Genomic DNA, 14,753 nt, shown 5'->3' with positions numbered 1-14,753 from the left:
TGGAAACCAGCGAGCCCGTCTTGAGTCCCCACTCCTCATCCACATGCAGCCAGCTGGGTGATCTTGGGCTAGCCACAGTTCTTTTAGAGCTGTTCTCACAGGGCAGTTCTGCCGGGGTTCTCTCAGTCTCCCCTACCTCCCACAGTGTCTGTTGTGGAGAGAGGAAGGGAAGGTGATAGTCAGCCACTCTTGAGACTCCTAGTAGTGAAAAGTGGGATATAACGCCAACTCTTCTTCTAATAGCCAGGGACAGGCCCACCATGCTCTTGAAAGCTTCTGTAAGAAGGCTCAGAAAAGTCAGGCATTCTGCATCTTTTGCTAAGTTGCAGGGGATGCTGGGAAGGGTGCATTGTGCAGGTGAAGGGGTGCTCAGCATCACAGGGCAACAAAGCATCAGTTGGCTTTGAGAACCGGAGATGGGACATGGGCTATTCTTACTGACCGAAAATCCCCAGTCACCTTGCTGGGATTTACATGGCTCAGACCATTCTGTTGATGCCACATAGCAACCTTTTCAATAGGGCAGGGTGGGGAGGGTTTGTTCTGTCTGGCCAGGAGCCACATTTGCTCCCCCCCCCCTCTCTCGAGTCTAGTCCTGCCCCTCAGATTGTTTGCAGCTCAACACAGGATTGCGCCCAACCGGTTGGCCGAGCCAGGCATGCGTGGCTTTAATGGCAATGCTGAGCCTAGATGGCGGCACTCTGTCCCCAAGACAGAGTACCTGGCTTAAGATCAGGCCCAGTCATTTGTCATAATTCCCCAGGCCACCGGAAACGACGACAGCGCAGTGGAAGATCCGTGTTCAGAAGCCGTCTCCCTGCAAATACCAAAAGCTGTTCCCTTCCTTTGTCCTGCCCAGGGACGTTTTGGAGGGCTTATCTGGATTTGAGCGTGACTTGCCCAAATAAACATGGCCAAATAAATAAACACAGCCTCGGTTTGGGACAGGGGGCTGTGTGAGTGTAAACAGGACGGCCGGTTCCCCAGTTTCAGAGGGCACAGAGTCACCTTGGCAAGAGGCTTCACAAGCACTCAGGTGACCACCTGCATGAGGCGGTGGGATCTGAGAAAGAGAAAAAGTCCCTACGATTGCAACAGCAAAAAACCAGGGGCTTGCAGAGTGTGTGGAAATAACACAGCAGGCCAGAAATCCTTGTGCCAAGAAGCCCTGTGTGATGAATCCACACACAATCTTTTATAAAAATATTATATTCAGTTGGTGGAATCTTTGATGACAAGATACGTGGTTACAACTAGTTATGAAAGGGCTGGAAATTCTTGTTTCGGAAGGCCCTCTGCTTCCTGCGGATAGCTGTGTGTTATTTGAAACAAGAGATTTACGGCAATTTTGTAACTTAGTTGTAACTATGTGTTGTAGCTGTAGGTATTCTCAAAAGGGGATATAATACTGTTGTAAAAGCCACTACGCGGTAGAGGGTTAGACATGACCCGGTGCTTGCACAGGGGATACCTTTACCTTTTTTATTCCTTGGCACGCTGATTTCTGCTCTGCTGCGTAACGTCCCGGTGTGGCCTGGAGATCTCCCGGAATGGCAATTGAGCTCCAGGGCTCAGTTGCCCTGGGGAAAATGGCAGCTTTGGATTGAGGACTCTTTGACGTTAAACTCCCTCCCCGCCCCTAACCCCTCCATCCTCAGGCTCCCCTCCCCCCCAAAGCCTTCACGAATTTCCCGACGCGGAGTTGGCAACGCTCGGTGCTTCCCTCTCCTCGCAGCAGCATGTTGCCCATGGTCTAATGGGCGCGGTGGCGCTCTCTGCACATGCTCTCTTGTACTCGCGAAGTGCCGGTGAGAGGGGGTCTCGACAGAACACACCCCCCCCCCTTCCCGGCAGGGCCCGATCCTCCCCTTCGCCCGCCACGTGGCCTCCCGCCGGAGAGCTGCGCGGCTCGGGAGCGCCCTCCAGCGGCCGAGAGCGCAGGGCCGCGGCGGCGTGGCGGGCCAGCATGGGGAAGACGAGAAGGACGCCCGCAGGCGCGGCTGCGGCGCGGCCAGGCCCCCAGGCCGGGGGGAAGAAGCCTCCCAGGGGCAGGGGGTCGGCGCGCCCGCCCGGCCGCCCCGCCGAGTCGCCGGGCGGCCCTCCGGAGGAGCAGGCGGGCGGCCTGGATCTGGGCGCGCAGCAGGAGCGCTGGCTCCAGTTCCTGAAGCGCCAGCGGGTGAGCGGCGAGGAGGCGGCCAAGCTCCTGCTGGACACCTTGTGAGTCGGGGGGGCCGGGCGGGCGATCTTGATCCGCGGCAAGGCGAGCGGTGCGCGGCCCGGGACTTGTTGCGCGCAGAAACCTCCTGGCGGGGAAGGCGGGCGAGGAGATGCACCTGCCGGCCGTGCGCCCTGGTTTGGGGGGGGGGCGGGTCTCCTTGTCCGGCTCCGGCCAGGATCCGGCCTTGGGGCGGGGAGGGGGCGCAGGACGGCCGGGCTGCGCTGGAGGGGCGGGCGTAGCGGAGGGCAGCGCAAGGCGCGGCTTTTTAGGTTCGGCCGCGGCGCCCAAGGCCGCTGCCCGCGAGCGAGGGACTTTGGATCGGGATCCAGAGTCCAAGTCTCTCCTTTGCGCCACCTCGTCGGGCGAAATCCCGGTGCTCGTCCGCCGGCTGCGCTGCACGGGGCGCATCGTTGGGGATCGGCTCCGGGCTGCCCTTCCCGCTGAGCGCCTATTGTCCCCATTCTTCCTCCTCCTCCTCCTCCTCCTCCGGCCCTTTGGCGTTTGCGGCCACCGGAGCGGGAAGGGCGTTTCTAAAGTCCCTTTCTGGCTATGGATGAGCTGGCCGGAGGCACCCAATGAACTGCCTGGGCACTAGGGAGAGAATACCTCTTTACTAGAATGGGAGCTCAATTGTGGGATTCTCCACCACGTGGTCATAGTGATGGCTGTGGGCATTTATTTATGACATTAAGAAGGGCTAGAGTAGGGTTGCCAGCCTCCAGGTGATGGGTGGACATCCCCTGGGATCTCCAGGCGAGAGAGATCCGTTCACCTGCTTTGGAAGGTGGGCTAGAAGGCTTTAAACCCCCTCGACTCCCCAAACCACTTGCCAAATCTCTGAGTGCTTCCTGACTCAGAAGCTGGCAGCCTGGGGCTAGGCAGATGCCTGAAGGCCCATCTGTGGCTGCTAGGCTTGGTGATTAAATGCTTGCTAGGAGGAGATCCTTGCCTCTCTGCCCTCTTTGTTTGGTCCTCTGGGGAATTGGCAGGCTGTGGGGAACAGGATGCTGCACTGGATGGCCCCCTGGTCTGGTCCAGCAGGGCTGCATTTCTAGCAGACAGGCAGAGGCCAAAGAGGCAGCAGATGGAGACCCCCCAGCCCAGGAGGAACTGCATTCGAATCCCTGCTCACAGGAGACGCTCGCTTGGACTTGGGGCCTGCTCGATCCCTTTGTGTTCTCTCTGGGAGAGGCACGGCCTGCTCCCTCCCCGCTTTGCAAAAACATTCATTGATTGGTTGCATCCTTTCTAACCTGCCTTTCTCCCCAAAGACAGGGCCCCCAAGTGGCTTCCATCTCCTCCAGCTTGTCCTCACAACAACCCTTTGGGGTGGGTTAAGCTGAGAGCGTGGGTCCCAAAGCAAGCTTCCACAAAACGAGGGGAGATTTGAACCCGGAGTCCCCCGGAGCCAAGTCCGACCCTAGTGGACTTTCTAGGCACCCTCCCGCTGGTCAGGTCCTGACCCGTTTCCTGCTTTCCCTCCCCAGCGAGTTCCAGGGGCTGGTGAAGCACACGGGCGGCTGTCACTGCGAAGCAGTCCGCTTTGAGGTCTGGGCCCCGGCCGACCCGCAGGTCTTCGACTGCAAGTAAGTGGTGAGGGCGGTGGCCCCCCTCTTCTCCAAAGACCCCCCCCCCACACCCCAGCTGCTCTGGGCCCAGGATGGAGGCCGGCACAATCCGGATCTCAGCCTGGAGTTGGGGTCCTGCTTTCCAAGCTTTCAGAACATGAGTGTGTGGAGCGTGGGGCGGGGGCGGGGGTGTTTGTGTGGGTGGGTGGGTGTCTGTCCCAGCCTGTTTTCCTGTCTTTGCAGCTGCAGCATCTGCGTGAAGAAGCAAAACCGGCACTTCATTGTCCCAGCCTCCCGGTTCAAGCTTCTGAAGGTGGGTGGACTGGGCGGGGAGGGGGGGGGGGGAGGCTGCATCTGGGAGAACCCCTTCCTGAATATCTTGGGTGGTGGAGCAGGTAGCCACATCTGTGGGAAATCAGTGCTCGGGTTGCAGATGAATCCCATGCTCCTGACAGATGCTTTTAATTCAAATATCTGTTCCACAATATATTTCTGGTAAGGAGGAGTGTGTCTCACGGCTTAAGACTTAACACCCACTCAGGGCAGTTGTCCCACCCCTGAGTGCTTCCTCCTCCAACTGGTTTGCCTGTCTGTCCAGCGGCCAGCCAATCCTCTTCCACCCCACACCCCTGACCACCCCCTCCTCCTTCCATTTCCCTCTGAGGCTTGGAGGCTGCAGATCCCTGCTGCGAGAGAGCTGCCCCTGACAGTGAGTTCCCAACAGGTCCTGTCGGGAGGGGGAGGCCATCCACAGAGTTCTTCCACTCCACCCCCCCCCCCATCTAGCACCCGTTGTATTCCTGAATGCAACAGGCTTGGCCCCTAGTTATTTTATAAGAAAGTGTTTACTGGCATGGGCCTGGTTCTTACTGCTGTCCTGAAAACCTAAAAGGCCTTTTTTACAGAAGCAGCTCCCTGCAACCAGAGAACCCTCCTCCCTGCTGAGCTGGTTTTCCAGGTTGAGGGAGAGTGTAGGCCCCAAGGCATTCTCAGGTGCCTTGGCTGGGGGGGTGACGGGGATGGACAGATTTGCTGCCCTGCAGCAGACGCAATCTGCTCCATGCAACAACCTGTCTTGCCGTCATCTTGGCTGCCCCCTCAGCCTGCCTCCCCCTCATCTCTCTCCTCATTAGTCCTTGTAGGGTCTGAGGTCTCCTTGCCGGCATCTTCTTGGCTCCAGGATGGGGCTTGGGCTTGCACCCTCAGCACTGGCTTGGGCCGCACCAAATGAGAAGGGGGCCAGAGCTGGGGCAAGGGCCACCCTCCTCCAGGGCTCATTGGCCAGCCTCTGCCCTCTCCAGCTCCACCTTGTGTGCTGGAACAAGCCGGTCTGTCATCCGGGGTCCAAAAGGAAGGCTGTGCCTCAGCCACGACCACCGTCCTCCCTGGCTGGAGAGGGGATGAGTTGTCTTCTCCAAGGGACTGTCACAGCGCAGGGCTTGGCGGTGGGAGGGAGCGGGATATTCCATTGGCCAATGAACGAAGAGGCAATGGTGGTTCTCTCTCTCAAGGGGGCTGACAACCTGACGACCTACACCTTCAATACCCATTGTGCCAAGCACACCTTCTGCAAGACCTGCGGCGTCCAGAGCTTCTACACGCCACGCTCCAATCCGGATGGCTACGGTAGGAACGGCCTGGACTGGTTTGTCTCTCCAGTCGGAGCTGTCCAGGCATAACAGCCAGCATGGTGCGGTGGTTAAGAGTGGCAGCCTCCAATCTGGAGAGCTGGGTTTGATTCCCCACTCCTCCACAACTGGGTGACCTTAGGCTGGTCACAGTTCTCCTACAGCTGTTTTTGTGTGGAGCAGTTCTCTTAGAGCTCTCCCAGCCCCACCTACCTCACAGGGTGTCTGTTGTGGGGAGAGGAAAGTGTTTGTAAGCCACTTTGGCACTCCTTTGGGTAGTGAAAAGCAGGGTATAAACCCCAACGTCTTCAGAGGGGGTTGGGGTGTGCTCCGTGTCCAGCTGGCCTTTGTTTTAGGTTGCTTCTAGGTGTAGCTGATGCTCTGGTTTGGCATCCAAAATACAGTGAGTTTGCTGCTGTTAGTTTTTATTTCCCCTTCAGAATCCACATGACATCTCCAAATCATCCACAGTCCTGGTTTTGCCCTGTCCTTATTTTTCCCCTCAACCTAGATGTGATGCAATCTTTTTTGGAAATATCATGGGTTGGAAGCTGCAGGTTTCTGAAGGTCCCACCCTCATGGGCACCCTTTTCCTTGCCTCAGCCTTGTCTCTAGCCACCTGGCTCCTCCCGTGCCATGAACGGTTAGATGGTTATAGTTCCTTTGAATCCCCAGATTTAATTTTAACCCTAACCTGATAACTGTTTAACACAGTGGTCCCCAACCTTTTTATCACTGGGGACCGGTCAACGCTTGACAATTTTACTGAGGCCGGGGGGGGGGGTAGTCTTTTGCTGATGGACATCGCCACCGCCACCTGAGCCCCTGCTCCACTTGCTTTCCTGCTGGTGCCCGACTTCCCGCTGCCCACTGGGGGGAGCTGCCAGCAGTAGCTGCTCAGTGCCACACCATGGCGGCTGCTGGAGAGCACCACATGGGAGCCAGCGGCAGAGTGGCAAAGCAGTTCCCAAGGAGCAGCCGGGGAGGACAAGGAGGAGCCGCGGCCCGGCACCGACTGACCCACGAACCAGTACCGGTCTCCGGACTGGAGGTTGGGGACCACTGGTTTAACACATTTACAAATATATTAAAAATTAATTAACTCCCACCCATTCAGGGTTTCATGATACCTTGGTTGAGAAAGCCTGGTATAGCGTAATAGTCATTGTGGATTACAAAAAAAGAGAGCACAAAGTGCATACAAGTCTGTGTAGTTATCCTGTTGAGTGTACAGAAACCTTTGCACCTGTGGTAGTGATGATCAGGAAATAGAGCACCTTCAGAGGTGGTTTGCCATCTCCTGCCTCTGTGTCATGACCCCTAGGGCTCCTTGGAAGAACCACCACCCAAATCCTTGGAGGTCTCCCCTCCGAATACTAGCCAGGGTCAGTCCTGCTTAGCTTCCAGGATTGGGCTTGCCTGGGTAATCTTGGGCTAAACTGGACAATGTGCAACTGCATTCCCACGGACTTTCCCTGTCGTCCCATCATTCATCTCCTTCCCTTCCCTTTCGCTCAGGTCAGGTGGGCAAGCTCCCCGGGTCAGAGAGCCCAGTCTTTGTCCATTGTGCAGATTTCACTGAGCACCTCAATACCCCTAAGGAACAGCAACAGCGGCCCCCAGCATTTCTCCATCATAGACAGCTTCTTCTGTTTTTTTAGGAATAGCGCCACATTGCTTGGATGAAGGCACGGTGCGCAGCGTCATCATGGAGGCGATCAACGGCAAGGAGTGGGAGAAGGCCATCAAGGCGCACCCTACCATCAAGAGCTTGTCAAAACCGTAACCGTGCCAATCCCAGAAGCGTAGATGCCCAGGGCTGCTCAGCAAGAAATCCCTGTTCCCACATTAAGAAAATGAAGCTTGTATTTTTGTAAAATAATCTCACTTCTGCTGTGTTGTTTTTTTCCTGCTGCTAAGCGGGGCTGAATGGAACCAGGTGTGTGCGTGGGCAAAGCGTTGCCAAGTGGCAGCTGACTTACGACAGCCCTTGGTTCTCAAGGCGATGTTCAGCGGTGGATTCAAGTGGGTGGCCGTGTTGGTCTGAAGCAGCACGACAAAACAAAATCAGAGTCCAGGGGCCCCTTTAAGACCAACAAAGATTTATTCAGGGTGTGAGCTTTCGAGTGCAAGCACTCTCCGGCAGACTATGAACTGCTATGAACTATGAAGAGTGCTTGCACATGCAGCCAGGTGGGTCACCTTGGGCTCGCCATAGCACTGATAAAGCTGTTCAGACAGAGCAGTAATATCAGTGTCTCTCAGCCTCACCTCCCTCACAGGGTGTCTGTTGTGGGAGAGGAAAGGGAAGGTGACTGTAAGTCGCTTTGAGACTCCTTTGGGTAGAGAAAAGCGGCATATAAGAACCAACTCTTCTTTAGTAATATCAGGGCTCTCTCAGCCTCACCTCCCTCACAGAGTGCCTGTTGTGGGGAGGGGAAAGGGAGGGTAATTGTAAGCCGCTTTGAGACTCCTTCGGGTAGAGGAAAAGCAGCATATAACAACCAACTCTTCTTTTTTTTAAATGCCTTTGGCATTCCCAAATATTTACTGAATCAGAATGCCATACTGGCATTAAAAAAATCAAAACATGCAAACTAATTAAGCATTCCCCCCCCCCCAACATACCCATCTTCAATCTGGACTGCAGAACTGGGTATTTATTTATTTATACTTTAATTTATATCCCACCACTCATGGCAATTTACAATATAAAACCAATAAAATAACAATGAAACCCCATAAATCCCCCAATATAAATAGCCGATAAGCAATAAATGACGGCACAGACTTTACTAAATCTCACAGTCCCTGCTTTGCTATTCCAGCCTTGGGATCTATACAGTATCCCTAGATGGTCTAAACCAAGGGGTTGATCTCAACATATAACTAGGGCAGGACCCACAGTTGAAAACTCCGGTTACCCCCCAGCCTCAACCAAATGCCTGGTGGCTCCATCTTGCAGACCCCATGGAACCTAGATAGCTCCATCAGGGCCCTCAGTAACATATACCAAGCAAGAATAGAGGGGGGGACATGATATTAAGCCACCAAGGCCTCAACCAGAGGCCTGGCAAAAGAGTGCTCTCTTAACAGGCCTCCTTTACTTCCGGAAGTGGTTTAAGGGTTTGCAGGGCCTGAAGCACCAGAGCCAGTTTAAGGATTTGCAGGACCTTAGCAGAGAACAGTTGCAGTGGGAGCAGCCAGATTGGAGGCAGAAGGGCCTGCACACAGGAAAGGGTTGTCACTCCAAGTGTCCTCAAAGGGAAAAGGGGGGGGGGGGAGCAGAGCGGCTACAGCCCTGATCCGGGGGGGGGAGGTGCAGTGTGGGGCTAGTAGCTACATGGATAAACCGGCCCTGCTTATTTCTCCATCTTGAGACCTCCCTCGTGGTCTTGATCGGGAGTCCTCGTGACGACAGTACACCTCTACTTTTAGTACACCCCTGCAAATAGCAACATTGTTATGGCAAGACAGTTTTATTTCAAGCTATTCCTTTGAAAAGGGGAAAAACGGCTAAATATCCAGGTGTCGTCCTTACTCCCCTGGAGCAGCTTCTGACGCATCACGTAGGCCCCTCTTGGCCGGACTCCACAGAACTGGCGCGTCCATTCCAGCTTCCGACTCTGCTGAGTCACTGTTGCAAAATCAAGATACCGTCTAGAGATAAAATCTCATGCAGCGGGAAGGGGCCTTGCCCTCTTCAGCGTGGTTTTTGCTGGAATGGATCTCCTTCCTCTTCTTGGTGCAGTGGGACCTTGACAGAGTTCTGGGTCTCTCTCATCCTGAAGCTGCTCGAAGCCCCGGAGTCTTGGATGGAGCCCTTTATCCCGTCAGAGGGAGCGAAGTGAGTTGACCACCATGTACCGCGAGAAGAACATGTATAGGCGGCGGAACCAGAGGAGCTGGCTGCGGTGGCACCGCATGGCTCTCTAGAAGAACACAAAGACCCCTTTGCGGTCAGACGCATCTGGATGGGATGTGTGGAGACCTGGCTCTGGGGTAAGGCACCTGCTTGACCCCAGTTTCAGTCCCTGGCATCTCCCAGGATCCCTGCTAGCAAGTGAGGGAATCCCTCCTTCTGTCCAAGACTCTGGAGAGCCACTGCAAGCCAGAACAGGCGGTCCGGAGCTAAAGGGATGAACGGTCTGGCATGGCATAAGCTTGGTGTGGCAAATCTATGGAGGGCACAAATCAGATGCCTTGAATTCAGGGACATTTGGGGGAGACCAAGCCTGAAGAGAGCCACTGAACGGGACTCGGTGGGAAGCCTTCTTGGCAAGGTTGGGTGTGCTCAGAGTGCATCTCCGGACACCCGTCCACGCTGTTCTCCCTAAGCAGCTTTCTTGCAGATTGCCACAGTTCCCTCCTTTGAGGGGCAGCACTCAGACTGAACCCGCCCCTCCCACTCCACACAGCACCTACTCTTCCTGATAGGGAAAACTGCCCGCCGTGAGGACCACGTGCATGAGCTTGTGTACACCACATCGGTGTGTGCCACATAGAAAGCAGGGGGCAGACACACTCCACAAAAGGGGCCTGCCAAAGAGAGCCAGATAGCTCTTGCAAGTGAGCCAAGGTGCAAGGGACTCCTCCAGTCTTCAGTTTCAGGAGGATCCCTGCCTCCCAAGAAAACATGAAGTTGCCTGATAGTGAATCAAACCTTTGGCCCTTGAGACACAGGGCTGTCTATGCCAACTGGTGTCTGCTCTCTAAGGTCTTCCCCATCACCTGCTGCCAGGACTTTGAACTGCCGACACCGGGGATTGAACCTGGGACCTTCTGTGTGCCAAGCAAACATTCCATCACAGAGCCACGGCTCCTCCCAACACACTGCGGGGGAGAAGGTGGAAGCTGTTGGCAGTAAGTGATCTCGTCCCACGGTTGAAAAGGTGAGCACAAGCCACGTTACTTTCAGTGGGGAGAGGAAGGCTTACTGGATACAACCCCATGTCGCCAGGGCCGCTTTCCTTCCTGGCATCCCTTCGGGATCCTGCAGATGAGGGTCACCAGTCAGCCAATCCCAGAAGAGCCACGTGTGGTGTTGGGCCAAGTTAGTGCTTCCAAGCCACTTCCTGACCATGCCCCTTCCGGGCTCATCAGCAACACTGCTAGCTGACCCCAGCAGGCCATGCCAGAGACACCCCCCCTCTCCCCAGCTCTCACCTGGGCTGTTTCTGCCTCCTCTCTTGTCAGCACAAAGAGAACGTCCCGGCTGTGGAGGCAGCTGATGGGGAGGTCGAGGACGGAGAGGTACTTCCGGAAAAGGGAGACTGTCTCCAGGGTAAGGACTCGGCATCCTGGATGGAGGGACAGAATGCGCTGGCTGAGATGGGAGGACGGCAAAAAAACCCACAGGCCAAACCTGCCGGAGCAGTGTGGTGTTCGGCTCTGATCCAGGCCAGCGGGTCGTAGCGGGACTGCTAGGAGATGGTCTGCCAGAAAGGATGGCTGCCTCCCCCTAAGCCAGGACGCCCCATACAGCAGCTATCTGGGGCCGCACAGGGTGCCCCTTTTAAGAGTACGGCGTTTTTTCTCCCTTGCTCAGGGTCTGGACTGCTCTGCTGTGGAGGGGGGGGGGTGGAATTACAGGGACCTTAGCCTTGATTTTGCATGGCTGGGCAGGGAAGGCCAGCAGGTGTGTGTCATAAATGGACAATTCCAGCAGAGGGTGCTGTCCGGTGCTGAAACAGCACGGCGGAAGCCAACCTTCATACTCGGCCCCAGCTTCTGGCCGATGGAGGAGCACCCTCTACAGCGGGGGTAGTCAACCTGTGGTCCTCCAGATGTCCATGGACTACAATTCCCATGAGCCCCTGCCAGCTGGAGGATCACAGGTTGACTACCCCTGCTCTACAGTCCTGGGACTGCCTCCAGAGATGGGGAGGGGGAACAGTGAAGTTCCTCCCCCCCATAAGCCAGCTGGAGGTTGCTGAGCTTTTTGATATTGGGGTGGGGCCCATTTCTATTCATAAAATTCGAGGCCCAGCCTGATATTGTGCTTGAGATCGGTGAATTCTAATCTGGAGAACTGGGTTTGATTCCCCCACTCCTCCACTTGCAGCCAGGTGAATGACCTTAAACTAGTCACATTTCTCATAGGGCTGCTCTTGCAGGACAGTTCTGTCAGAGCTCTCTCAGCCCCATCTACCTCACAGGCTGTCGGTTGGGGGTAGGCAGAGGGAAGGTGATTGAAAGCAACTCTGAGATTCCTTCAGGTCATGAAAGCAGGGTCCAAAAACCCCCCAGCTCTTCTTCATCATGCGCAAAAGGAAATTGGATAGATATTCCAATCTTCCATTCAGCCAGCTGGGTGACCTAGGCCTAGCTGCTGTTCTGTTAGAGCTGTTCTCACAGAGTAGTTCTGTCAGAGCTTGCTCAGCCCCACCTGCCTCACAGGGTCTGCTGTGGGGAGGGGAAAGTGTTTATAAGCTGCTTTGTGACTCCTACAGGTAGTGCAAAGCAAGGTATAAAAAACAGCTCTTCCTTTCTTCTATTCCCATGACAGTATCCCCAGGTGTAACCTTTCATTTCCTTTCACCACTCCCAGAGGTGTGGGGGTTGCACCTCCTAGCTGGGGTTGCAGAGCAAATGGGCAGGATTAGAGCCAGTCAAGGAGGGCAGCTGAGAGCCTCCGTCCCACCTCCCCGAGACCTCGTCAGACACAAGACCCTTGATCTACACAGGCATGTGAATGCTCTGGCTGTCCTCCAATGGCAGATTCTCCAGCTCCCTGCCCAAGCCCCCAGGTTCTGTACCCAGTTCTGCTTTCTCCCCCTTGGCAAGAGAGTAGGGGATGGCGAAGAAGGGCATCTCTCTTCTAGATGGCCAGCGATAAAGGGCAAGACACACGATGGGAACTGGACGTTCATCTTTGCGACGGCCTCGCCGAAGAGGCCGGGAAACGCCGGCATTTGCAGAACGCCGGCCTCCCATTGGCTCTGCCGCTGCTGCAGGCTCCGGTTCCTGCTCAAGAGACGAGCGAGCAGGTGGCTCCTGTGGACAGACGTGCTTTCTCGTCTGCCCTGAAGCCAGCCGGGGCAGGCCCTGACGTCACGGCCGTCCTCCCCCGCCCTGCTTAAGCCCTTCTAATGTACAGCTCCTGATGCCTGCCAGATCAAATTAAGACATACTGGGAATTGCGGCTATATTTGGAATGGCTTAGCGTAAGCAGCAAAACGGGAGCTCCCTGGGCCCGGGGCGGCTGCGGGTCAGGAAGAGGGTGACGCAATTGGAGCAGCCATTGGGATTTGCGGCTGGCTGGCTAACTGGTTGGCAGGCCGGGCCCCTTGGGTGCAGGCCCCGAACACAAGAAGCTGCTTGAATCCAGCCACCGGATAAGGGCAGCCATTCAGGGTGCGAAAATGTTTTGGGGGGGAAGGCCCTAGTTCCTGTGTCCCGTTTGCTATCGCAACGTTTCCCCCATGGTGTTCTGCCTGGCCCCAAAGTTTCTCCTGGTCTCTGCGCCGACGAAACAGAACAAGGGCCTTCCTCAGTGGGACAAAGCTCCTTTTGGCAGTATCTCGCTGGTCCCTCACTAATAGGGTGTGAATGGAATGGCTGCCCCTGACTGGCTGTTCTCCAACGCCTGGTAATTCAAAGCTAGACTGCTTCTGCACATGGAGGATGGTTTTTGCTGTCGTGGCCGCTAGCCGTTTTGACAGGCCTGTCCTCCATTAAAGGATTTTAAAAGCGACTTCATGCTAGTGTTCTTCACTGTGGGAAAGAACAACTACCAGACTCAAGCTCTGCTTGGATCTTTCCTGAGAAAAACCGGACGGGGCCAATTCCAGGAGACGAAAAGTTGACAGATTTGGGGGCTTTTAAAAAACTTAATTATATCTTGTTTTATCTGCGGCTCCTCCAACGCAAATAGTTTCTGACGCTGGCTGCTGCCCTTTATAAACATTGACTAGATACTTCTGTTTGCTTTTTATTTCTTGCGACCGGCTTGTTTTCTAAATTGGTTTTCCCGAGAGGCCCCCTGTCAATGAACAGAATCCACTGAAATGAAAACTATTTCCTAAAACAGTAAAATCAGAGTCCAGTAGCACCTTTAAGACCAACGAAGATTTATTCAAGGCGTGAGCTTTCGAGGGCAAGCAGAAATTCCTCGGCCTGATGAAGAGTGCTTGCACTGGAAAGCTCACCCCTTGAATAAATCTTCGTTGGTGCTACTGGGCTCTGATTTTATTGTGCTACTTCAGACCAACACGGCTGCTCATTTGAATCTATCCTAAAACAGTGGGACACAACGTACCTTCTGGAAGCTTCTTCTCCGAGTGCAGGTGCCTGCAAATTCCAAATAATACGACAGTGAGAAGATACTCAGCCGGGATACTCAGTCCAGCTATTCTCAAAAGAACTGACCCTCAAAGAGTTGTGCTTGGGGCCTCCTGAGGTCAGATTTCCATCCGCAGCAAAAACTTCACATTAGTTTGATTGACTGATAAGGTAAAGGTATCCCCTGTGCAAGCACCGGGTCATGTCTGACCCTTGGGGTGACGCCCTCCAGCGTTTTCATGGCAGACTCAATATGGGGTGGTTTGCCAGCGCCTTCCCCAGTCATTACCGTTTACCCCCCAGCAAGCTGGGTACTCATTTTACCGACCTCAGAAGGATGGAAGGCTGAGTCAACCTTGAGCCGGCTGCTGGGATCGAACTCCCAGCCTCATGGGCAGAGCTTCTGACTGCATGTCTGCTGCCTTACCACTCTGCGCCACAAGAGGCTCTTAATTGACTGATAGGCTGCTCCTTTCCAAGCGGTTTCGGGGCAGCTGACAACAAGGGCTTAAAACCATTTAAACAAATTTAAAATTTAAGATCCATTAAAACCTATCAGTATTGGCAATCGTCCCTCCAATTACCCCCTACGTGCCTGGCAATTAAGATGCTTACAGGCACAGGTGGAGGCTGGTGGGGGTCTGGCTGCGGCGGCCCAGTTTGATGGTCCTGATGTTGTTTGGCCTCCCTAATTTTGAACTTTTTAGGTTGTCGCTGTATGACCATCCAGGCATGGGATCCTTCGGTCAGGATTTAATTTGCTGCCTAGAGGCAATTGAATCATGTGGATGATTAAAAATTGTACTGCCTGGATGCTAAGTGAGAGGCATTTTTTAAAACGCACCCGCAAAAGACTCTCATGACACTTTAGGGCAGGGGTAGTCAAACGGCGGCCCTCCAGAGGTCCATGGACTACAATTCCCATGAGCCCCTGCCAGCGAATGCTGGCAGGGGCTCATGGGAATTGTAGTCCATGGACCTCTGGAGGGCCGCCGTTTGACTACCCCTGCTTTAAGGGATAATCAATCGTGAGAATATTTAGGGGATAATGGCATA

The 14,753-nt window shown here is 54.8% G+C and overlaps 2 protein-coding genes across 2 annotated transcripts in view; one reads left to right on the top strand and one right to left on the bottom strand.

Annotated features, from left to right (window-relative positions):
• The first annotated feature begins 1,741 nt into the window (after positions 1-1,741).
• On the top strand, positions 1,742-7,296 carry CENPV (centromere protein V). Its single transcript, XM_077312722.1, has 5 exons — positions 1,742-2,217; positions 3,706-3,804; positions 4,030-4,099; positions 5,298-5,412; positions 7,076-7,296. Exons 1-5 carry the CDS (start codon positions 1,757-1,759, stop codon positions 7,198-7,200), a joined length of 870 nt encoding a protein of 289 aa, XP_077168837.1. The 5' UTR covers positions 1,742-1,756; the 3' UTR covers positions 7,201-7,296.
• Positions 7,297-8,059: 763 nt separating this feature from the next.
• The window catches only part of PIGL (phosphatidylinositol glycan anchor biosynthesis class L), a 44,912-nt gene continuing 38,218 nt past the window's right edge, over positions 8,060-14,753 (bottom strand). The window contains exons 5-7 of the mRNA XM_077311205.1: positions 13,675-13,706; positions 10,581-10,714; positions 8,060-9,346 (exon numbers count right to left, since the gene is read on the bottom strand). Coding sequence (XP_077167320.1) covers positions 9,248-9,346; positions 10,581-10,714; positions 13,675-13,706 — 265 coding nt within the window. The 3' untranslated portion in view covers positions 8,060-9,247. The remainder of the gene's footprint in view (positions 9,347-10,580; positions 10,715-13,674; positions 13,707-14,753) is intronic.

This window comes from Paroedura picta, chromosome 15, assembly GCF_049243985.1.
Source record: "Paroedura picta isolate Pp20150507F chromosome 15, Ppicta_v3.0, whole genome shotgun sequence".
In the NCBI taxonomy this organism is placed as follows: domain Eukaryota; kingdom Metazoa; phylum Chordata; class Lepidosauria; order Squamata; family Gekkonidae; genus Paroedura; species Paroedura picta.
Note: the sequence above shows the minus strand (reverse complement) of the source record. Positions and strands in the feature narration are given on the sequence as shown.